Source organism: Stegostoma tigrinum, chromosome 9 (genome assembly GCF_030684315.1).
Source record: "Stegostoma tigrinum isolate sSteTig4 chromosome 9, sSteTig4.hap1, whole genome shotgun sequence".
Lineage (NCBI taxonomy): Eukaryota > Metazoa > Chordata > Chondrichthyes > Orectolobiformes > Stegostomatidae > Stegostoma > Stegostoma tigrinum.
The window spans coordinates 6,953,200-6,979,200 of record NC_081362.1 but is presented as its reverse complement, the minus strand read 5'-3'; the positions used below and the strand labels follow the sequence as shown (position 1 = coordinate 6,979,200).

The 26,001-nt window shown below is 45.1% G+C and overlaps 1 protein-coding gene across 1 annotated transcript in view; it reads left to right on the top strand.

Moving 5' to 3' along the window:
* Positions 1–9,403: 9,403 nt before the first annotated feature.
* The window catches only part of LOC125454821 (uncharacterized), a 52,925-nt gene continuing 36,327 nt past the window's right edge, over positions 9,404–26,001 (top strand). Inside the window, exons 1-2 of the mRNA XM_048536044.2 lie at positions 9,404–10,217; positions 23,447–23,547. Coding sequence (XP_048392001.2) covers positions 9,404–10,217; positions 23,447–23,547 — 915 coding nt within the window. The remainder of the gene's footprint in view (positions 10,218–23,446; positions 23,548–26,001) is intronic.

Sequence of the window (26,001 nt, the reverse complement as noted above, 5' to 3'; positions counted from 1 at the left end):
GCTTGCATGACTGGGTAGGTGTATAAATATGTTTTATTTTTTGTACATCTTATGAATAAAGTATATTTTTGCAAATAAAAAAAAGTGACAAAACGTCTGAAAATGAACCTTCCAGCTCAGCGAGCAAACTCACACCCAGAACCTCAACCTGAGCTACAAATCTTCTCAAAACTCGCTAGCACCTTTGTACTGTGGGAGGAAGCCCACAGAGACGCAGGGAGAATGTGCAAACTCTACACAAACAGTCGCCCAAGGCTGGAATCAAACCTGGGTTCCTGGTGCCGTGAGGCTGCAGTGGTAACCACTAGGCTGCCCATATAAATGTTCCCAATTTGAGTCTTATCTACTGTATCTCAGTTTGTGGTCTGATTCCCAAACGGGTCCTTTCTAATGTGAACAAAAAACTTTACTGGGCTTCATAGTATCAACAAATCATACAGTGCAGAAGAGGACCTTTTCCCTATCAATTCTGAATGCGAAAACTACTCGAAATCTACTCTAGTCCCACTTTCTAGCCCTGGGCCCATGTCCTTAAATGTTTTTGACATTTCAAGTACTTCTTGAAGGTTTATTTTAGTTTTGAAAGGTTGAGATCTTTCCCACCTTAACTACTCCCCCATGCAGTGCATTCCAGACCCCTACCACTCTCTGGGTGAAACGTCTTTTCTCAAATCCCTTCCAAACCTTCTAACTTTCAAATTAAAATAATATCACCTTGTTCAACAAAGGAAAACAGCTGCTTTCTATTCATTCCGTCCACGTCCCTCTTAATCTTATACACCTCAATAAGTTGCCCTCTTGGCTTCTCTGCTCCAAAAAACCCAAGTTATCAAGCACCTTGTTTTCACTTTTCAGTGAAATAATGTTCAACAACATTTATAAGGAAATTGTACCGTCCTTTGGCACTCCTTTTGCTGCGCGACACTTCTTTATTAGTTCCATTGTCATAAATAAATTATTTATGGCAGTGATCTTATGTGTGTTGTAGGGATATCTTATTGCCTTTTTATCTTACACATCTATTTTCTGCCCCACTAGCCAGTAGGAGAGATACGTAATCAAATTCGAGAACTGGAACAATGTGAGTTGGGGTCAGTAGCAGAAAATCACGGGAGGTTCATTACCCACAGGCCTCATCCCGCTTTGCAACTCAGCATTCTGTCCATGCCATGGGGATGATAAAGGCAAATTTTCACTTACTTTTAAAGATAATAATGGCCTATTTCATTGCGGTGGGGTGCATGTTACTACTATTAAGGCAGATGTCCAGTTCTATGTACAAGCACTCTCTGTTCCTGAGTCTGATCACAAGCTGATTTGTACGTAAATCAGAGCACAGTGCAATAAAAAAATAAGCTGCTCATGAGTGCTAGCGAATGTTTGCATTTCAGATCTTTAAAGTTAATATTAACACATGCCTGTATGTGATCCAATTCAAAAATATGAGTGCCTGGAAGTTGGACATTAGTAATCAGCGACCGCCTGTATATTTAACCCAGAGTGGGGACAGGCAATGGTGGCCGTCTGTCACAACATTGTGAGTGCAGTGACCACTATTATTTCTAAATGGTGTCAATTAAGGAATATTAAAATTCAGGGCTTCAAGAAAAAGCCAGAAGATTTAAGTTCAGAGATAAGCTTAATACAAGACAAAGTTGGACAGCTTGGAGAAAACAATTCCTGAGGCACAGAATTGCCTTTAAACAGATATTAAGAAAAGAAGCTAAACAAGTAAATGGATTTCTGTGAGGGATGTGGAGTATAGCAGATGATATCATTGCTCAACAATGGATAAATGAAGCATCAGACAAGTTTGAAGAGACATTGTAGACCATTGACAATTATTTATACCTTAGAATTAATAATGTTCTTGAAAGGGTAGGATTTAACAAAAGAGTGTGGCATCCAGGTGAATCCATACATGATTTTCTGAAGGGTCTTGGCAGGCTATTAGGGAGATGGGTTTAAAGTCAGAATTCATAAGGTACTGGATAACTGTAGGCATTGTTGCTGAGGCTTTGTTAAATTTATTACAGTCAAAGAAGACCTAACTCTACAGAAAACCATTCAGTTGACACAGGTCTAGAAGCAAAACAAATAAATCCTTAAAGGATATGATCACTCAGGAGATCTATAGAAGTGTTTTGTTTCTTAAGTTATAAAACTAAATAAAAGCTAAAAAAAAAACACCAGAATTGATGCTTAGGACAGATAGCAGACACAAATATCCTTATCAACATTGTAGCTAGAGAAACTTCACAGGCAGAGACAGTGCCCAGCTTTTGTAACCAAATGTTTTCAGAGAACCAGGGTGGAGCTACAGAAAGGTCAAGGAGAAGCTCAGAGGAGAAAATGGTGAGGTCACTTCTTTCAAGTTAGGATAGAGAGTCACAGAGTCATAAAGCTGTACAGTTTGGAAACAGACCCTTCGGTCTAACTCGTCCATGCCGACCAGATATCATAAATTAATCTAGCCCCATTTGCCAGCGTTTGGCCCATACCCCTCTAAACCTTCCTGTTTACATACTCACCCAGGTGCCTTTTAAATATGAGCATCAGTTTTTATTTGGACAAGCTGAAATTTACAGAGGATGGCAGAAGGGAGGCCAGGGACGTTAACATTATAGTGGTCAAGTTTTAATGTAATAAAGGCATTGATCAAAGATATGGTAGAAACTAAGGAGGTGGGTTATGGCATAATATGGAAACAGTTGGAGCTTTGTAATTCCTTCCTACAATGCAGTCATTTTCCCACTATGACACCTATAATGTAAAATTGTATATATCTCTAATTTTAATTCTAATGCCCTTTACAAACTAAGAACCTGTGTATTTCGCTGCATCAGGGCCAGTTCTTCAGAAATTATTATAATAGTCCTTAGGTCAATACGTTCACTGCACTGAAATTGGATCATAATTTTGGCTTTTTCTTCCTTGAGTCATGTAATTATCCCAGGATTTGCACTGTCTGACTTACTCTCAGTAAACCGTCTCCCAGATCGCGCATCAAAATCATTGCCACATTTCTACTCTGCGCATTCTATTCTTCAGAGGTTAAATTAACTCCTGGTTGTGAAGTATATAAAGGTTTACTAATATTTAGCGGCCCCTGTGTTAGAGAATTAAATTACGAGGAGACAGTGTATAAATTAAAGATAATGGGAACGGCAGATGCTGGAGAATCCGAGATAACAAGGTGTGGAGCTGGATGAACACAGCAGGCCAAGCAGCATCTCAGGACCAGGAAAGCTGACGTTTCGGGCCTAGGCTCTTCATCAGAAATGGGGAAGGGGAAGAGGGTTCTGAAATAAATATCCGTCTACCCCACCCTCTCTATTTATTTCAGAACCCTCTTCTCCTCCCCCATTGTATGAATTAAATCTGTTCTGTCTAGAATTTAGAAGATTATGCTGTAGCTGTAACACTATATTCTGCTTTTTAATCTATCACAGTAATGCACCTATGTAAGGTAAGATTTGCCTGGTTAGCACGCAAAATAATACATTTTGCTCTGTCTGGGTACATGTGACAATAAGAAATCAAATCAAACCAAATCCACCTTGATGACTGTATTGGCGCCGCCTCTTGCGCCCCAGAGGAGCTTGAACAGTTCAACCACTTCACCAACACCTTCCACCCCAACATCAAGTTCACCTGGGCCATCTCCAACACATCCCTCACCTTCCTGGACCTCTCCGTCTCCACCTCAGGTAACCAGCTAGAAACTGATGTCCATTTCAAGCCCACGACTCCCACAGCTACCTAGAATTCACCTCCTGCCACCCACCCTCCTGCAAAAATTCCATCCCCTATTCCCAATTCCTTTGCCTCTGCCGCATCTGCTCCCAGGATGAGGCATTCCACTCCCGCACATCCCAGATGTCCACATTCTTCAAGGACCGCAACTTTCCCCCCGCAGTGGTCGAGAACGCCCTTGACCGCATCTCCCGCATTTCCCGCAACACATCCCTCACACCCCACCCCCTCCACAACCACCCAAAGAGGATCCCCCTTGTTCTCACATACCACCCCACCAACCTCCGGATACAACGCATCATCCTCCGACACTTCCGCCGTCTACAATCCGACCCCACCACTCAAGACATTTTTCCATCCCCACCCTTGTCTGCTTTCCGGAGAGACCACTCACTCCGTGACTCCCTTGTTCGCTCCACGCTGCCCTTCAACCCCACCACACCCACACCTTCCCCTGCAACCGCAGGAAGTGCTACACTTGCCCCCACACCTCCTCCCTCACCCCCATCCCAGGTCCCAAGATGATTTTCCATGTTAAGCAGATGTTCACCTGCACATCTGCCAATGTGGTATACTGTATCCATTGTACCCGGTGTGGCTTCCTCTATATTGGGGAAACCAAGCGGAGGCTTGGGGACCGCTTTGCAGAACACCTCCACTCGGTTCGCAATAAACAACTGCACCTCCCAGTCGCGAACCATTTTAACTTCCCCTCCCATTCCTTAGACGACATGTCCATCATGGGCCTCCTGCAGTGCCACATTGATGCCACCCGAAGGTTACAGGAACAGCAACTCATATTCCGCTTGGGAATCCTGCAGCCCAATGGTATCAGCGTGGACTTCACAAGCTTCAAAATCTCCCCTACCCCACTGCATCCCAAAACCAGCCCAGCTTGTCCCCTCCTCCCTAACTTGTTCTTCCTCTCACCTATCCCCTCCTCCCACCTCAAGCCGCACCTCCATTTCCTACCTACTAACCTCATCCCGCCTCCTTGACCTGTCCGTCCTCCCTGGACTGACCTATCCCCTCCCTATCTCCCCACCTATACTCTCCTCTCCACCTATCTTCTTTTCTCTCCATCTTTGGTCCGCCTCCCCCTTTCTCCCTATTTATTCCAGAACTCTCTCCCCATTCCCCTCTCCGATGATGGGTCTTGGCCCGAAACGTCAGCTTTTGTGCTCCTGAGATGCTGCTGGGCCTGCTGTGTTCATCCAGCTTCACACTTTGTTATCTTGGATTCTCCAGCATCTGTAGTTCCCATTATCTCATCTCAAGGTGATTTGATTGAAGTCTTCAAGGTATTAATACGAAAGGGCCGGGTAGACAAAGGATAAACTATTTTCACTTGTTGGGGGTGCTAAAACTAGGGCATAGACTGAGAGTTAAGGCCAGACCTCCAGTCCATGTGCAAACATGACCCCAACATTCCCACAGCTGGTCATTTTAACACTGCATCCTGCTCTCATTCTCACATGTCTGCCCTTGGCATGCTGCTGCGTTCCAGTGAATCACAATGCAAACTGGAGGAACAACATCTCATCTTCAGACTAGGTACATTACAAGCTTCTGGGTTCAATATGGAGCTCAACACCATCAAGTTATGAAGCCACTCCCACTCCTTCCCTTTCTTTTAGCTTTGCTTGTTGCTTTCTCTGTCACCATGTCCTCTCTCCCCTCTCTCAACCCCATGGAACTGTCTGTTCTTTCCAGTTAGACACACCATTGTTCTGCTATTCTTACATTCCAATCACTTAATCTGAACTATCAACCTCTTTTTTCCCCCAGCACTTCACCCTCTCCACACCATTGCATAAATGCTGTCCTCCTCCACACTTCACATTGGGTCTGATGAATAGTCATGAAGACTCTAAACATTAGCTGTGGAGGGGTTGAGAGTGTGACTGTGACAGTGAGGGGGAGAGATTGAGACAGTGAGGGTGTGAGAGTGTGACTGTGACAGTGAGGGTGTGAGAGTGTGACTGTAACAGTGAGCGGATGAGAGTGAGACAGTGACAGTGACGGGGTGCAAGTGTGACAGTGACAGTGAGGGGGTGAGAGTGGCCAAGGAGAAGGTGCTTGAAAAACTGAATGGCTGAAGATGGATACATCACCAGGACCAGATGGATTACACCCCAGAGTTCTTGAGGAGACAGCTAAGAGATAGCAGAGGTGTTAGTGTGATCTTTCAGGAATTGCTCAAGTCAGGGAGGATCCCAGACAATTGAAAAATAATGAATGTGATATCCCTGTTTGAAAAGGGAATAAGGCAAAAAAACTGAAAAATTGGCCCAGCCACGTTCGTGGGTAAAATTTTTGAGTCCATTGTGAAAGATGAGATTTCTGAATACTTGGAAGTCTCTGGTAAAATAGAGCAAAGTCGGTATGGGTTCATCAGTGGGACATCATGCTTGATAAATCTGTTAGAGTTCTGAAGAAGTAACAAGCAGGTTAGACCAAGGAGACCCAAAAGATGTTATCTATCTGGGCTTCAAGAAGGCCTTTGATAATGTGCCACAAGGAGACTGCTGAGTAATATAAGGGCCTATGGCATTAGAGACAAGGTACTAGCTTGGATAGAAGATTGGCTCTTTGGCAGAAAGCAGAGAGTGGGGTTAAAAGGGTCTTTCTCAGGATGGCAGCTGGTTACAAGTGGTATTCCACAACGGTCAGTGTTGGGACCACAACTTTTCACTTTGTACATTAATGATCTAGATGAAGGAACTGAGAGCATTCTAGCTAAGTTTGCAGATGATACAAAGATGGGTGGAGGGACAGGTAGTATTGAGGAGGTGGGGAGGCTACAGAAGGATTTGGACAGGTTAGGAGAATGGGCAAAGAAGTGGCAGATGCAGTACAATGTGGGAAAGTGTGAGGTCATGTACTTTGGTAAGAAGAATTGAAACATGGATTATTTTCTAAATAGGTGAAAATTCAGAAGAAGTACAAAGAGACTCGGGAGTTCTAGTCCAGGATTCTCTCGAGGTAAACTTGTAGGTTGAGTCAGTAGTTAGGAAGGCAAATGCAACTTTGACATTTATTTTGAGATGACTTGAATATAAAAGCAGGGATGTACTTTTGAGTTTCTATAAGACTCTGGTCAGGCCACATTTGGAGCATTGTGTGCAGTTTTGGGCCCCATATCTCAGGAAAGATGTACTGGCCCTGGAGAGGGTTCAGAGGAGGTTCATGAGAATGGTCCCAGGGATGGAAAGTTTAACATATGAGGAACGCTTGAGGACTCTGGGTGTATACTCGACAGAGTTTAGAAGGAGGAGGAGGAATCTAATTGAAACTTACACAATACTGAATGCCCTGGACAAAGCGGATGTTGGGAACAGGCTTCTATTTGTCGGAGAGACCAGGAGCTAAGGGCACCTCTGTAGAGTAAAGGGAAGAGCTTTTAGAACGGAGATAAGGAGAAACTTCTTCAGCCAGAGGGTGGTGAATCTGCAGAATTCACTGCCACAGAAGGCTGTGGAGGCCAGGTCATTGAATATTGGCATGATTGAATGGCAGAGCAGACTTGATGGGCTGAATGTCTGCTCCTATGTCTTAGGGTCTTATAAAGTTTTATTACACAAAGCTATTAAGGAATAGGGCCAAAGGCAGATATATGGAGTTTGTCTACAGATGGGCCACGAACTCAATGATTGGCAGAATATGCTTAAGGGGCTGAAAGGTCTACCCATGTTCCTATACTATTAGGAACAACCTTGTATTAGCTGCCAAATGTTTTATATGTTTGTGTGATCCTCCTCTGCCTGAGTTAAGATCCAATCATTTAAAATTAGCAGCTAAATTCCTTCATTGACAGATAGAGGAATGTTGTATATAATTCACCTAATTGTGTCAAAGTTTCTGTCTGTGTTTGTTCTGCAATTATGGAGCAAACAATTACAAATAGGAGAATTGCTTGTGTGTATTCTGAAAAGAGATACACATTGCCAACTGATATTGCCCCATATAAATAGTCTGAGCATTTGAAATTTGGCATTCTTGCACGGGTCCTGATGAGTGTAAAATATGAAAACCTCATCTCTCCTTTCTGTAAGTATCTGTGTTGATTTAACTAAACTTTTCAACATTAATGCTAGTTTAAGCACATTACTTTCTCCCTGAGATCTTTTGAAGGAACATTACCAGGCACGTGTCATATTTTGTATTTGTATCTGACAATAGTACGTTCACAAGTTTCACATTTTTTACTCCCACTGCAGCAGCCCAGTTCACATTGACGCTGGGGACAAAAAGCATTTATCCTGTTCTTTGAACATAACAGAAAAAGCAATTGTAAGGAGAGTGGGGCCAATTGACTAACTCTTTCACAACACTGGCACAGGCACAGTGGACCAAATGGCCTTGTCCTGTGCTGAACCGTTCTATGGTGCTAATGGCCTTCGACTGGACATTCCCCCCTTTGGCCACACGACCCCCAGGACGGGATTCCTGCCGCAGCTCCTGGTCTGCAGCCTCTGCATCTTGTCTCGGCTTCAGGGAGACCGTGTCACCCTGTCCCGGCGTTCCATCCTCATCCTGGGAGCCTCCCCCCAATGTGCCCGAGACCGCTTCAGACACGGAGCGTGAGAGATGCCAGCCTCCTCCTCCAAAACCTCCAGCAGTCGCAACAGAAAATTCAGATGATCACTTATTAGCTCAGTTGCTCTCATCACTGAACCATTTCACTGCAACATGGTTGTACACCTTCTTGGTTCATTAAGCTTCTTCACTTCAAAGAGATGTGTAAACAAAACAAGATTGATGTGGGGTTAAAAAAGAAACCTTTACACACAGTGACTGTGCGGAACTGTGATGGGAGCAGGCTGAATTGAGGCACTCAAGATGTTTGTTTGCAGGGAAGCAATGTGCACGGATGTGAGGGTTGGGGGGAAAGGCAGGAGAATGGCAATGGGGGATAGAACCAGCGAGGGGCATGAGAGACTGAATGGCCTCCTTGCGTACTGGAGCAACTCTGCGGTGTTTGCAAATGTCTCTCTCTCGCTGAGAGGTGTGTGGGACCCATACAGGAGCCGCTTGTGCCTTATTTCTGATCTGCCTGGTAAACGCTTAGTTGGTTTTGCATATGAAAGGGAAGTGCAGATTTTATTTTATTTTAAACGTCTCTGATTTGAAGTGCTTCTCATTTTTTACAATGAGCTCTGTCTGCCCTTTTGAAGATACAAAGGCACTTACAACTCATGAACAGATGCAGCAAATCAGCTAAAACCCACCTGACCAGCAAATGATTGGTTCTTACCCATCGAAACATGGTAAAAAGAATTCTATTATTTTGAGCTGCACAGATTCTTTCTTTTCTCTCTCTCTCTCACTCCTGCGATTCCTTTGAAAAAGGTTCATCTCATTCAGTTGGATTAGATTATTAATGCAGCTGGGAAAACAACAGTGCTCACAAAAGCGTTTCTCCCTGCACCCAAGCGGTGATTAATATTTGTCTGTTCTCTGCCCCACAGCTCACGCGATATTGGGACAAGTGGGCACAGCAAGCAACTGCTTCCAACTGCTCAGGGAAGATGGTAGCGATGGTCAGCAGGATTGTCTCTTAAGTTCTTTGAAATTCTCCAGCTGTAACCCCCTACCGCTTGACCCCCTCTCCATCAAAGAAATGCCAGGCACTCAGCACAGACACATGCTGTGGGGCATTTTCTGTTGCGACTGCCGGAGGTTTTGGAGGAGGAGGGTGGCGTCTCTCACGCTCCGTGTCCGAAGAGGTCGCGGGCACGTTGGGGGAGGCTCCCAGGATGAGGATGGAATGCCAGGACAGGGTGACACGGTCTCCCTGCAGCCAAGACAAGATGCAGAGGCTGCGGACCGGGAGCTGTGGCAGGGACCCCCTCCTGGGGATCGCGTGGCCAAAGGGGGAATGTCCAGTCGAAGGCCATCAAGCTCGGCGCCCGGGGGTCGGATGCTGAAGCAGAAGAGGAAGCTAACCTCCCTCCCTTCCTTACCCCTCCAGAAATACGTGAACAAGAGCTCCAGCAACGGGCACGAGGCCATCAGAGGACAGTGTGCGGATATCGGCCCAGGAGACCTGCTCCCACCTCCTGCAATCAACTTGATCCCACCTACTCCATTCAATCTGATCAACGATGATCTTTTCTTTCAGATTAACTTGGAGGAGGGCAGTATAGAGACAGGCAGCTCGGAATGTCCAAGGGTTGGAGATGCCAGGAACCATGGCCCTGATACCGAGGGAGGAGCGCTGGGCATCTCTGTGGGAAATAATGAGGCAGGTACACCATCGCCCTTTGGCCCCAACGCGAAACCAGGTGCTGATCCTCTGGAAGATTCTCCCTATCTGAACTCAGAGCATGCCCTCCTCCAGCAAGAGCTGAAATCCAATTGGGCAAGGGAACAAAAGATGGGCCTAGAGGTCACCTCAAGCCAAACTTATCTGTTATCCCATTGTGAAGAGATTCCGCTTCCGCAAGATCCCAAAAAGAGTAGGTATTGAATCTCAATCTGTCGAATATTCTTCAGTAGGAAGTGGGAGTCGCTGGCGTTTGTTCATTTTTCTTATCCTATTGCCCTTGTATCAAAGTGGCTGACTCGACCATTTCAGTCAGTGGCTAAAAGTGAATGCATTACCGTGGGCTTGGAGTCACATGTGGATCAGACTGGCTCTGAGGACAGGAGTGGGTCAGGTGAGATTTGACAGCAATCCAAAGGCAGCTTTGCTGTAGCACCATTTCCATTCCAGAAATTCCCATTCATTACATGAATTTATTATGCGCTGGATTGAAATCCCACCAGATGCCACAGTGGGATTTGAGGCCCCATGGATACTTAGCAGAGGGGGAAGGGGGAGGTTAGCTCAGTTTGCTGGACAGCTGTTCCATGACACACAGTGATGTTAACAGCGTAAGTACAATTTCTGCACACTGGCTAAGATTCCCACATAGGATTCTTCTTCTCAACATCACCTGAGGTGTGGTGACCCTTGGGTTAAACCAGCACCAGTCACCTCTCTCTAACAAGGGAGCAGTCCTATGCTCTGGTAGGACTATGGCATCTTTACCTAACCTAGCTTCCTGGTTAACTAGCCTGGTGACATTACAGTGCAACTAAATCATACTTCAGGGTAGCTATGAACCATCAAAATCAGCCCCATCGCAGTAACATTACTGTACAGGACAATGTTCTATCATTCATCCCTTAGGAATGACTCAGAGACTGACCCTTATAACTTCTTTGCAACATTCCTACTGCTATGTATTTCTAACCTGTGTGTAAGTGAGCTGCGTTATTTTTTTTTTCTTATCTGTAGTAATTAAGAAACTCACTCCTCTGAGGAGAGTCATAAACCAGACTCAAAACTTTTAAGGTAACAAAGTGTGGAGCGGGATGATGCTGCTTGGCCTGCTGTGTTCGTCCAGCTCCACACCTTGTTATCTCAAAACTTTTAACTCTGTTTCTCTGTCCATAGATGCTACCAGATCTGGTGAGTTTCTTCGGAAATTTCTGTTTTCGTTTCAGATCTCCAGTTTTTTTGTTTACTCTTCTGATACCTCCGGAAACTCTGGTTAATTTGGCTCCTTTTAAAACATAAGTTCATTCGGTCTGAGAGAAAGCTTAGCACCGTGGAAGGGGTCCTTTGCAAATGAGCCTGGGAGGGGATGACCACCCAAGAGGGTGGGTGAGTGTAGAAGAGGAACTGTTTCACCCCTCCATATCTGGGAGCTAGCGGATGTAAGCCAAGGGTCTAGGCCCGAAACATCAGCTTTCCTGCTCCACTGTTGCTGCTTGGCCTGCTGTGTTCATTCAGCTCTACACCTTGTTATCTCTGGAACTGGAAGAACTTGGGGAACCCCACGCAGGATCTCGTCCATACAACCATCAGATTTAGCAATAAATTAGGCCATTCGATCATAGCTGATAAGTTTGTCAACCCCATTCTCCCGCCTTTTGCCTTTGACCCTTGTTCCCCTTACCCATCAGGTTGGTTATCCAAACTTTCAAGGGATCTGGGCCCCACTGACCAGACCAGCATTTGTTGCCTGACTCTGAATGACCTTGAGGAGGTGGAGCGAAGCAAGCTGCAATCTGTGTGGCGTGCATATAGCCCTTTGAGCATCAGGTAGCTCAGTTGGCTGAATGGCTGGCTCTGAGATGTGAAGTGATGCCAACAATGTGGGTTCAATACCATGAGGGCTCTCTTACTCCACCTCACGCCTCACCCGAGGTGTGGTAATCCTCAGGTTAAACCCCTTATAATCCATCTGTCTCCAATGGATAAGCAGTCCTCTGTGACTACAGTATCTTCCCTTTCACAGGTCTATTAGGGAGGGAGTCACAGCATTTTGAATTCCAGGGCCCTTAGGAATGGATAATAAATGCAGGCCCAGCTAGCAACACCCGTGTCCTGTGAATGAATAAAAGGATATATATTCCACAAAACCAGAGGGATTTTACAGAGATTTGGCAGGAAGAATAGAGGGGCTGAAGGTTATTTAAATGGAGAAAGACTGCAGAAAACCAATGCACAGAGAGGTTTTAGAGTCTTTGTGCTAAAGCCACAAAAAGAGGGAGGTGATGGTTTAGTGGTATTATCGCTCGACTGTTAAACCAGAGACTCAGATAATGTTCCAGGAGCCCAGGTTCGAATCCTGCCATGGCAGTTGGGGGAATTTGAATCCAATAAAAATCTGGAATTGAGAATCTAATGATGACCATGAATCCATTGTCAATTGTCTGGGGAAAGCCCATCTGGTTCACTGATGTCCCTGAGGGAAGGAAACTGCCATCTTTAACTGGTTTGGCCTACATGTGACTCCAGACCTATAGCAATGTGGTTGACCCTTACTACCCACCCCAGAGGGTTGTTAAATAAATGCTGGCCTAACTATCCTATGGGCCAATTAGGAAAAGAAGCTAGCATCCATGTTGAGCAGGCATTAGGGAAGGCAAATGGAATGTTGGCCTTTATTTCAAATGGAACAGAATATGAAAGTGGGGAGGTTTTGCTAAAACTATACAGATCTAGTCAGATTGCAAATGGAGTACCGTGAAGAGTTTTAGGTGCCTAACCTAGGGAAAGATGACTTGGAACTGGAGACAGCCAGACAAGGTTCATTGGGCTAATCCCAGGTATGGAGGGATTGCCTATGAGGTGATATGGAGTGGTTTGCACATGGACTTTAGAAAAAACGAGAGGCGAACTTGTTGAAATGTACAGGGTTCTTAGGAGACCTGACAGGATAGATACCGAAAGATCGTTTCCCGTTGTGCAAAAGTCCAGGAACAGAAGGTATAGTCTCAGAATAAAGGGCAACACATTTAAGATGGAAATGAGGAGGAATTTCTTCTCTCAGAGGGCAGTGACTCTGTGGAATCTTTTACCGCAGCTGGCTGTTGACTATGAAGTACATTCAAGACTGAGATTGATTTTTAATCAGGTAGGGAATCGAGGGTTATGGGGAAAAGACAGCAAAATGGGGTTGAGGAATGGAATTAGAATTAGCTTTATTGTACAGTGGAAAGTTTACAAGTTTCTACTTAGGGCACCATGTTAGGCATGAATGTACCGAAGTACAAATTGTTAGGAAAAACCTAGAAAAATAAAGAAATAAAATGCTCAGCATTACCGATGTACTTGCCACCTTTTAAAAGCACAAAATCATGGGAATAAATTAGAAAAAGTTCAGAATAACAGCACTTCCAATCCAGCCTATGCCCGGCCTCATCTCCAGATCATACCAGGCCTAACCTCCAGACCATGCCGGGCCTAACCTCCAGCCCATGCCAGGCCTAACCTCCAGATCATGCCAAACCTAACCTCCAGACCATGCCGAGCCTAACCTCCAGACCATGCCGGACCTAACCTCCAGACCATGCCGGGCCTAGCCTTCGGACCACATCTCCAGACAATGTCAGGCCTAACCTCCAGACCATGCCAGGCCTAGCCTCCTGACTATGTCGGGCCCAGTCTTCAGACCACATCTCCAGATTATGCCAGGCCTTGTCTCCAGACAATGACAGGCCTCACCTCCAGACCATACCAGACTTCACCTCAAAGTTCTCTAGGCCGGGAGAGCCAGAATACTCTGGATTCAAGTCATAACTGGGATTCTGGGCTGAATCAGGTAATTTGCACTAGGGATGTGAGGCCTTGTTTATTAAAGCATCCCCACCTCCTTGACCTGTCCGCCTTTTCTCCCATCTATCCGGTCCTCCCAATTCATTGGCCAAACCCCACCCCCACTTCCTACCTACTAGCCTCATCCCCGCCTCCTTGACCTGTCCATCTTCCCTCAACTGACTAACCCCCACCCTAACTTCCCACCTACACGCACCTTTACTGCCTCCTTGACCTGTCCATCTTCTCTCCACCTATCTGCTCCTCTGTCCAACTTCCATCATTGCCTCACCCCGCCCCCCCCATCTCTATTTATTTCAGAAACCCCTTCCTGTCCCCCATTTCTGAGGAAGGGTCCAGGCCCGAAACGGCAGCTTTCCTGCTCCTCTGATGCTGCCTGGTCTGCTGTGTTCATCCAGCTCTACATCTTGTTATCTCTGATTGAATTATCAAGGCATCCAACAGCATTTAGCCCCATCTCTTACCTGCTGGTCTCAGGCTGGTCTGCCTTTACAACTGGAATTACTCATACTGTACATTTCAGCTTGATGTCGGACATTTACCTTGTGCAGCCCAGCGTGAACATTGGAATGGCGTGGGAGCACACCTGTGGTCAGCCACACAAACCTGTGACAATTAAACCTCAAGCTCCTAAATCAATTCTGCTGAAAACACATGGACTTTTATTTAACTGAATGGCTATTTTAATGAGAAAGAAATAACTCACACTCATAACTAACTCTCTTTTCCAGCAAATGTCAGCTCGGCCATTAACTTGCTGTAGTTCACTGAACAGAATTTGGCCGAGCAAACTAAACCAAATTCACATAAACCCGAATTCCAATTCTAGTCTTCAGGGATTGCTTTGCCAAAGTTCTGACATTTCTCTGCAATTTGTTCGCAGAATCATGGAAATGGTCGGCACCGAAGAGAGGCCAGTGCTACCAAGCCTGTGCTACCTCTTCAAAGGACTGGTTTGCACATGTCTCAAGGTCCCCTGCCTTTTGTGCAACACTCCACTGCCCAAATCTCTTTTAAAATTATTACTTCTTTTTTTTTTGAATCCCCAACAGTGTGAAAACAGGCCATTCAGCCCATTGGGTTTGCACTGACACTCTCACCCAGATCTCTCCCTATTTATTTCAGAAGCCTCCTCCCTCTCCCTATTTATTTCAGAGCCTCCCCCCTCTCTCCCTGTTTATTTCGGAATCCTCTCCCCATCCCCCTTTTCTGATGAAGGGTCTAGGCCCGAAACATCAGCTTTTGTGCTCCTGAGATGCTGCTTGGCCTGCTGTGTTCATTCAGCTCCACACTTTGTTATCTTGGATTCTCTAGCATCTGCAGTTCCCATTATCTCTGATCACAATTTTAACCTCACTGCAAAGCCTCTTCCAGGATGCCTAACCTGAAGAAGTTACCCTCCTCCCTCCGGACCAACCTCAGTTGATCTCCCTCTCACTGCAACTCTCTTGTTGTCATCTATCTTCTTTTCTCTCCATCTTCAGTCCGCCTCCCCCTCTCTCCCTGTTTATTTCAAAATCTTCTCGCCACCCCCCTTTCTGATGAAGGGTCTAGGCCCGACAGGTCAGCTTTTGTGCTCCTAAGATGCTGCTTGGCCTGCTGTGTTCATCCAGCCTCACACTTTGTTACCACCCGACATTTCTCCTGGCTAATTTCCCTAGCCAATCCACTGAACTTGCACACCTTTGGATTGTGGAAGGAAACAGGAGCACCCGGAGGAAACCCGCGCAGACATGGGGAGAATGTGCAAACTCCACACAGACAGTCGCCCGAGGCTGGAATCGAACCCGGGTCCCTGGGGCTGTGAGGCAGCAGTGCTAACCACTGAGCCACTGTGACGCCCCCAATTATTGCAACAAGTTTCCAACATCCCATCAGGTTAAGCCTTTCAGTTAATTTGACAACTCCTGAGTGAAAACATTTCTCCTTCGCCTTCTCCCTAGATCATTTGCCATTGCCTTTAAATCTGTGGGCCTCTGGTTATTGCTTTTGTGGTGACTAAAATAAAGTCTGTCGCTCAATCGAATGGGTCATTGGGCCAGGGAAAATAGCAGATGGGGCTCAATCTGGATAAATGCAACGTATTGCATTTTGGTACAATAAACAGGGGTAGGACTTACATAATTACTGGTAGGGCCTAGGGTAGCGTTGCAGAACAGAGGCACCTAGACGTTCAGTGGCATACATTCTTACCACATGTAGACAGGGTAGTAAAAAGGCATTTGGCACATTCGCCTTCATTGCTCAGGCCTTTGAGTCTAGGAGTTGGGACATTGTGTTGAGGTTGCACAAGACATTGGTAAGGACTGTTCTGGAATACTGTGTCTGGTTCTGGTTGCCCAGTTCTAGAAAGGATATTATCAAGCTGGAGAGGGTTTGAGTTGTAACGAACTGGATAGGGTGGGACTTTTTTCACTGGAGCATAGGAGCTTGAGAGGTGGCTTTATACAGTTTATAAAATAATGAAGGGTACAGAGTTAGTGGCTGTTGCCTTTTCCCTCGGATGGGAGATTTCAAGACTGGAGGCATATTTTTAAGGTGAGAGGAGGGAGTCTTAAGAAAGACGTGAGGGGTAATTTGTTTTTTATACAGGTTGGTTTGCGTGTGGAATGAACTTCCTGAGGAAGTGGTGGATGTGGGTGCAGTTACAACACTCAAAAGACACTTAGATAAGTCCATGAGTAGGAAAGATTTGGAGGGATATGGGCCAGGAGCAGGCAGGTGGGACTGGTTTAGTTTGGGATTATGTTCTGCATGGACTGGTTGGGCCAAAGGGTCTGTTCTCATGCTGTATTACTGCGTGACTCAATGATTCTGTCATTTAAGGAAATGTGAATAGAATACTACTGGTGTTGTTTCAGAGCTCAAAGGGTTAAATTAAGCATGCCGTACGTTAAAGTTTGTTGAAATTCTAATGTGCACCAAGTAGAACAACCACAGAGCATTTGCAATATTAATGTACTGCATTGGGACAGCGGCCCACACGTACTGGGTGAGTGATAGTCAACTTGTCTACAGAGAAGGGATTGATTGCACCAAGATAAGGCAGAGCTCTGGCATTTTCCACAGACTATTTGGCAATCATCAGCTGGTTTGCAAATCAAAGGAAGAGCCAGTTTCATTTGTGGCGCCATGGAGAATTTTGTCACTTTGGGCTGCAACTGAGACCTCTGAGGGCAACGTTTCAACAAATACTCCTTCACAAAGTTCACTTCTAGGTTCAACACTTGCATTTATATAGCGCTTTGTGCAGCTTCAGGGTGTTCCAAGGCAACATTGTACATATAAAAGTAAGGTCACTGTTGTAAAGGAACAAATGAAGCGTCTCATCAGTGCTACAGGCTAATATCCACATGTTTTTTCCTTTATTCATTCATGGATTAAGGGCGTCACTGGCTAAACAGCATTTATTGCCCATTCCTCATTGCCCAGAGGGCAATAACTCACACTCATGGCTAATTCTCTTTTCCAGAACTTGGCCAAGCAAACTGAGCCAAATTGACTTATATTGAATGAGTGGCAAAAGACTTTCAGAAATTTACAATAATTTCATTGTAAGTCAGTAATTTAGCACAAACATCAATTTCCACATTTCCCTTCCAGACCCTTTCCCTGTCCAGAAGTTAATATCCCACTGGGGCACAGCCCAGCAAGCCCCTGCCTCCCTAACCATTCCTCCCACCTCAAGCCCCACCCCACCCACTACCCACTAACCTCATCCCGCGCCCCCCTCCCGACCTGTCCGTCCTCCCTGGACTGACCTATCCCCTCCCAACTCCCCACCTACATTCACCTTCACTGGCTCCAGCCCCGCCTACTTGACCTTTCTGTCTCCTCTCACCCTATCTTCTCCTTTATCCATCTTCTATCCACCTCCCCGTGTCTCCCTATTTATTTCAGAATCCCTTTCCCCTCCCCCATTTCTGAAGAAGGATCCCGACCCGAAACGTCAAACTTTCCTGCTCTTCTGGCACTGCTTGGTCCATTGTGTTCATCCAGCTTCACACCATGTTATCCCTTTTTAACCAACCTAGTTAGATATGTTATTGCACCTCTCTAGAGCATGTGGGATTTGAACCCACAACTCCTAGCTTAAAGGTAGGGACAATACACAGGGCAACACCAGAGTGTCAGCAGTTGCTTTACACAGTGTTTTAAATTGACCTGTTCAGCGAGATCAGATGGGACTTGAACCTGCACAGTCAATCTATCTTTCTGCTCTTTTAAATGAACACAGCATTTAACAAGTTATACAGCTCCTTTTGGGGCTCTGTAACAAAAACAACATTAACTGCTCAACGGAAACTTACAACGCTAGATCAGAAATTTACTAAAATCTAATAAAAATATCATTAATGCACCCCAGCCCCTGTGGACCCCACCAATGTCAGTGGATTCTCCCTCGCAAAAACTCCTGAACCTGCAGAAAAGGACCAGTCCCTTCTCCTTTCTATACTGTGTCGGCAGCCGTGCTTGTTAACAGTGATAGAGGATGAAGACCTCTTAGATATAGTGGGAACAGGACTTACCTTCACGACAAATTATGGTTTATTGTGATGATAGCGGGGGTTACAAGTAGTATCAGCTAGTTCAACATACCCACTAAACCAATCAGTTTCCATCAGGGCCTTAAGCCAGATGACCTTACAGAAAAGCTGTAATGTCAATCTTTTTACTTCTTAGTTTCCTAACTTCTACCAGGTATATCTGTAATGCAGTGTACCTTTCTTTTCTTTGTTTTCTCTATTTTTTGTACCAAAGATTTGTACCTAAGGTAGTGCTGTGTGCTGGTGACATTGTACGATTTTCACTGCGCTCCTGTTCTTTGTGTTTTGAGTACACATGACAATAAGCCTAATTCTAATTCTCTTTCCCTATATTCCCTCAACACATTAACAGATTGCATGGGCCTTAATACAGCCTGTGGCATTAACCCTTTCAGAACCTCGAGCCTGTGCAATATTGACGACTGACAAATATTTTATGGGTGTAATTGTATTGCTGCTTGTGGGAGCTTGCTGTGCGCAAATTGGCTGTTGCATATTCTACTATGTTACAGCAGGTGACAACATATCAGTAAAAGTATAATGGGAGTCCCTTCCATGTGAATAAAAGCCAGTGTTACAGAGCATAGCTTGTTCTATCTCACATCAGTACAGACACAGGATAGAGAGTGTACCATTAGGAGAAAATGAAATCAACATGAGACAAATTAATATGGCTGTGTTTGTGTGTGTGCATGTGTGTGTTTGCATGAGTATGTCTGTGTGTGTATGTGCACATGTGTTTATGCATGTGTGTGTGCTTATATGTGTATATGTGCTTATGTCTGTATGTGTCTCTGTATATATCTGTTTGTGTGTGTGTGTGTGTTTGTGAATGTGGGTGTGTGTGCGCTTCTGTGTGTGCCTGTGTCTGTGTGTGTATGTGTCTCTATATGCATGTCTGTTTATGTGCGTGTGTATGCATGTGTATTTGTGTGAGTGTCTGTCTGTGTGTATATGTGCATGTGTGTGTACATACGTGTGTGTGTGTGCATATGTCTGTATGTGTCTCTGTAGGTATATCTGTTTGTGTGTGGGTCTGTGTGGATTTTCTGTCTGTGTGTATATTGATATGCGATTGTTTCTCTCCCCTTCCCATTGCTTTATTGACTGCATTCACATTTTTGCTGACAAATACCTGGTAAATATCCCTCTTTGATCTCATCTAGCTGTCAATCAGCTCTCTTTTGGTCTGACCATTCTTTCTGTCCTGACATTTTCCTTTGTTCTGTGACTGAATAGACTACCTGCTGTTCTCAGGGACAGGCCAGAGGACTGAGAGGCTGGATTGTGATATCAGGTACCAGCACTGCAGGCTATAAGGCAGCTGGCCAGTCCCTGAGAGAGAGCAGTTTTTAAAAACAAATTATATAGATAAAATAAAACCCTCCTCCCTTTCACTCTTCCCATTCACAAAGACAAACAAAAAACTCTTCCGTTTTGCAAAGAAAGTGAGAGTATTTTTTTCAATGAAGTGGAGCAAGCTGCTATTTCTTTCAAGAGGAAAATTGAGAGGGTGATGGTAATTCTCTGAAATGCCGTCCTACAATCTGGGGCAATGTGCTTTCATACACCCGACAATTAGTCCTCCCCAGAGCCACCCACTTGTTCTGTGCTATTCACTGCTTCTGCTCCCAAAGGCTTTTGTGTTGTCCTGTTGCCGAGTGCAAATACATCTCCATTCTAAGGAATCAAATTCACACACCAAACAGAGAGAGGTCTCTGCCATTAATCGCCGGTTCAAAGGCATGATTTCAGGTCAGATAACCGTCTCGGCTAGGATTTCATCCTCAGTGAAAAAATATGTACGTTGCTAATTTGGTATGAGGTTTCACTTTGGTGTTTAACCAGCAAACGAAGCTGATGTTTTAGAAGACGCAGCAAGCCCATTTCTGAGCGCTCCGGGTGACAATCCAAGCCATTGTCTGTTTATTTGTCTTAAATGGCATTCTCTCAGCTCTCTGCCGCTGTCTCTCCCACAATCTCACCACCTTTAGATCTCTCTTTGTGAAACCATTTCCCTGCTTCAGCCATCTACCAAGTTGGGAAGACAAAAGTAGCCTGCATTTATGTGGTGCCTTAAAATGCCTTGGGTAGGCCTCGCGTGGCCCCTTGAGCACTTTGGAAACTGAGTCGATCTTGTTGCATTGGCTGCCAGCTTGGGCATAGCAAGATCCCACAAATAACATCACAATAATGGCCCCACCGTCTATTTTACCTTCAAGCAGCTATAATTAAGGGGCAAACTATCAGCAAGGATACTAGGAATGGCTCCATCTGTGCACCTCTTTGAAATGGTGCTTTGGGGTACAGACTGCCTCAGTATTTGAGTTAAGGTAATATTATAAAGAGTAGCAAAAGAGCTTTTCGTTGTCTCTTGGCCACCATTCCTTCAGCATAGAGCAATTTATTATCACATTGCTCTTTATGGGAGCTTGCTGTGCGTAAATTTGCTGCTTTGTTACCTACATTGCAACAGCAGCTGCACTTCTTTGGCTCTAAAGTGCATTGTGATGTCACGATAGGTGCTATGTAAATGCACCTGTACAGTTAGATAGCACATACCGCATCATTCACTGATTATCAAGGACCTTATTTAAAAGATGCTCAGCACCAACAATCCTCATGAGGGTTATACAATAAACATATTTTAAGTTGTTAATGAGATTCTGGCCCCTGCCTCAGAGCACTAAGGCTCCATTTTAGTTTTAGTCCTGCGATTGCTCCAGGCCAAATTATACTGGTATCCTTATCTCTGACCAACATTCCAACAAATTCACTAGGATTCACTAAATAATAAGTGACTGCTTTCACTGTCTACAGCAACCCCTGCCAATAAACCAAAGAGGATCAGAGGGTGGGGGAAAAGAAAGAAGGAATTTCTCCAGTTAAGCACCAACAAAGGGACAGTCAATGAGCCTTTGTAAAGTATGGAAACCTTGAGGTGATCTGAATACAGGGATTGAATTACAGATATAGTGAATGGCTGAGGTGTGCAATGGTCCTAAATTGGCTTTAAACTACAAAAAACCAATCAGAGATCTGAGCCACCTTTGCAAATAACTCACAAGCCTTAATTACTCATAATTACCTGTATAACACATAAAAATTATTACCTAAGCATCACAGGTACATTTTTGGAATAGCTGCTTGTAAAAATCGTTTTCTTCCAGAATGTTCTGTTCTGGAAGAGCACTGTAAAATATGTGAAATGATTATTGTGTTGTCTGTTGTGTGTTACCTTGAACTTGCTTAACACCAACATTTAAAATATCCGAAGTTTTATTGAAAATCTTACAAGTAAATAGTTGTTCATTCATATCACGCAACTATCAGTTTTTAGAATACACATACACAATGATTGCAGTACACTGTAATTTCTGAGCATCCTGTTCTATTGCTTTCTCTGTTGACAATGCATGAATAAAGTCAGTCCAGTAAGCTGCCTGTGGCCCAGTGTCTATGTCAGGTTTATTCAGTGCTGTAGACAACAATGACAAGCCCACAGACTCTCAGCAAAATGCAGGATTGTAGGTTTTTTCTGTTTGAATGGTTTGGTTTTTAAACAAAGCAAGGCACATACTTGCCTCACCAGGAACACAATGTAGGTTTGCAATTCAAACAGTGTAAACTAAGGTCAGCTCAGTTGGCTGGATGGCCACTTTGCAAAATTCAGAGGAATTCTGAAGAAACTGTCTCTCTGTGTCCAGATGCTGCATTTCTCCAGCACTTTCAACTTCATTTAAGCATCCACAGCTCTTTGTTTTATTGTAGGCCATGGGGACAGCACTCTAAACCTTGAGCAGATTAGAGGAGATTCTAAACCCCCTGTTTATATTGGTCAGGCAGGGCTCCCTGATTGGCCCAGATTAACAAACCCAGTCAAACACCTCATAGTCAACAAGATCCACCTGGTTCCAATCACTACAGTAGGTTTCCAGTTCTGGGATTGTCTTTTGAGGAGGGACTGAGTAAGCTGGCCTTACACTCACTGGAGCTTAGAAAAAAAAATGTCTGATTGAATGTATTATTCTGACACAGCCTTGTTATTTTGTTGGCAGCCTGATTGCAAACACATTCTGGGTCAATTCAAACCCACCAATCCCAAAGGTATTGGTCAAACTGGTAATACAATGTAAACAAGGATGTCCACACCTAAGATACCAAAGTGTGGAGGTGGATGAACACAGCAGGCCAAGCAGCATCTCAGGAGCACAAAAGCTGACGTTTCGGGCCTAGACCCTTCATCGGTCTAGGCATGAAACGTCAGCTTTTATACTCCTGAGATGCTGCTTGGCCTGCTGTGTTCATCCAGCTCCACACTTTGTTATCTTGGATTCTCCAGCATCTGCAGTTCCCATTATCTCTGTCCACACCTTACCTTGGGCAGAAATTACACATGGCTTCATTAAACAGTAAAGGTTTACTATGTATTAATTTAGTGGCTATTGACATTGCGTCTAAGACAAATTATTGTGTCTTGTGACACATCAGGCCTAATTAAAGTGAAAGCTCATATTGCAATCTTAGCTACGTGTTATTAGCACTGAAATGTAATCATTCAGGGACCAATAAGGCACATAATGGACTTAGGCTAGTCCCACCCATTATACCCTGATGGGCATAGATTATGCCATTAGGTTAGTTCATACTTTCAGGCTCTAACACTCTTGTACAAAGAGAACTGGCAAGGGTCAATGCTGGGAGGATGACACCACCCCCTGGTGGTAGAGTCCAAAATGTGAGGTCTCACTCTGAGAATGAGATGTCAGCCATTTCAAGCTGAGATGAAGAGAAACCTGTTTGAGACAGGTTGGTGAATCTTCAGAATTCTCCACCTTAGAGACTCACCCATTGAATGTGTTCAACACCAAGATCAATAGGTGTTTGGGGATGTGAAGTTTGTGAGGGAAGGTGGAAGATCGGCCATGATCTGATTGCATATGAGGAACATACTCGAAGAAACCGCTCCCTTCTCATATGTTTTTATGAGAGTGGGCTGATCCTCATTCTTTTGGTCTACTTCCCACAGGCAATCAAATCAGCAAGGGAGAAAACTCCAGGGAACAGATAAAAGCAACGCTCTGGCTGAACCCGCTCCAGATCAAACTGAGGCCCAAGCTACAGCTCAAGGTAAGGAATGCAGAGTATGAATGTGGGATCGTACTTCCCAGTCACAAGGTTTGACCCAGTTGGAGAGAGCTAGGACTCCTGCTCACAGAACATCAAATGCTAATGCTGCAAAAGCTATAAAATATTGCTCTGCTGTAAAGTTTGTTTGATTTCTACTAGGATTGCCTATCAACAACGATTACGTTTTTCATGATTGTATTGAATGTTATGAGGCGGAGAGTGAAATGGAGGCTGTAGGGTACAGTCTGATGGAAATTGTCATTGAGATTCCTGGATGAGGTGGCCTAACCTATCATTGTGAGCAGAAGGAAGGGGACTAATTATACACTGTAGCCCACAATGGACCACAGGCATGATCCCTGTATTGGGGAATGGCCACTGGTTACTTTAGGGTATTACACTGGCATGGATTAAAGGTTGATGAACAGAGGCGAACTAAATGGGTCATTCTCAAGTTGGTAGGTTGTGACCGGTGAGTTTTACACCACAATTTCCATCGATGATTTCGACACAGGGACTAGATGCAACAATTCCAAATTTGCTGATGACCTAGAATATAGCAACAGGAGTTGTAAGGAGGATGTAAAGAGGCTTCAAACCATTTTGGCAAATGAACAAGAGCATAGCAGATGCTATATAAAGTGGGGAACGTGAGGCTGTTCACTTTGGTAGAAAGCAAAACAGAATTGTGTAGTGGAGAGAGAGATAATGGGAACTGCAGATGCTGGAGAATTCCAAGATGATAAAATGTGAGGCTGGATGAACACAGCAGGCCAAGCAGCATCTCAGGAGCACAAAAGCTGACCTTTCGGGCCTACACCCTACATCAGAGAGGGGGATGGGGAGAGGGAACTGGAATAAATAGGGAGAGAGGGGGAGACGGACCGAAGATGGAGAGTAAAGAAGATAGGTGGAGAGAGTATAGGTGGGGAGGTAGGGAGGGGATAGTTCAGTCCAGGGAAGATGGACAGGTCAAGGAGGTGGGATGAGGTTAGTGGGTAGCTGGGGGTGCGGCTTGGGGTGGGAGGAAGGGATGGGTGAGAGGAAGAACCGGTTAGGGAGGCAGAGACAGGTTGGACTGGTTTTGGGATGCAGTGGGTGGGGGGGAAGAGCTGGGTTGGTTGTGTGGTGCAGTGGGGGGAGGGGACGAACTGGGCTGGTTTAGGGATGCAGTAGGGGAAGGGGAGATTTTGAAACTGGTGAAGTCCACATTGATACCATATGGCTGCAGGGTTCCCAGGCGGAATATGAGTTGCTGTTCCTGCAACCTTCGGGTGGCATCATTGTGGCAGTGCAGGAGGCCCATGATGGATATGTCATCTAGAGAATGGGAGGGGGAGTGGAAATGGTTTGCGACTGGGAGGTGCAGTTGTTTGTTGCGAACCGAGCGGAGGTGTTCTGCAAAGCGGTCCCCAACCTCCGCTTGGTTTCCCCAATGTAGAGGAAGCCGCACCGGGTACAGTGGATGCAGTATACCACATTGGCAGATGTGCAGGTGAACCTCTGCTTAATGTGGAAGGTCATCTTGGGGCCTGGGATAGGGGTGAGGGAGGAGGTGTGGGGACAAGTGTAGCATTTCCTGCAGTTGCAGGGGAAGGAGCCGGGTGTGGTGGGGTTGGAGGGCAGTGTGGAGCGAACAAGGGAGTCACGGAGAGAGTGGTCTCTCCAGAAAGCAGACAGGGGAGGGGATGGAAAAATGTCTTGGGTGGTGGGGTCGGATTGTAAATGGCGGAAGTGTCGGAGGATGATGCGTTGTATCCGGAGGTTGGTAGGGTGGTGATTGTGTAGTGTTTCTCGAACGGCGTGAGATTGGAAGTGTTGCTGACCAAGAGGATTCTTTGTTTGTGAGTTCTGAAAAGCTCACATGCAGTTGCAGGAGGAAATCTGGAAGGTAAGTGGGATATCGGCTTTATTGTGAGAGAATTTGCAGCAGCAAAAATGTCTGGCGCTAATCTTAGGAGGCTGCGCCGGGAACAGTGTATTGTGTACCCACATCTCATACATCGAAGGTTCACCACACTGATGCCTGGGATAGCGGAGAGATGGTTCTAAAGAAGTGTCTCTGGACTCAAAATGTTAGCTCTGCTTTCTTTCCACAGATACTGCCAGAACTGCTGAGCTTCTCCAGTCATTTCAGTTTTAGTTTAAGGGTCTGACAATCATTATGCGAGGACAGCTATCTTACCTGGATCTCCATGTCTGTGCCCAGCATTTGTTGCCTGTCTATAAATACTCTTGGAAGGCCTGGGTCTCCTGGCCATTTCCGAGACCAGTTAAGAGCCAACCACATTGCTGTAGGTCTGTAGTCACATGTAGCACCTGGTAAGGATGTGTTATTTCCTTTTCTTAAGATACAGTTTATTGTATGATGAGCAATAGGCACAATTATATTGACTAATCTCACGTAAGAAATGCAACCATCAGGAACCAATGTCGACACATCTGTTTCCATCA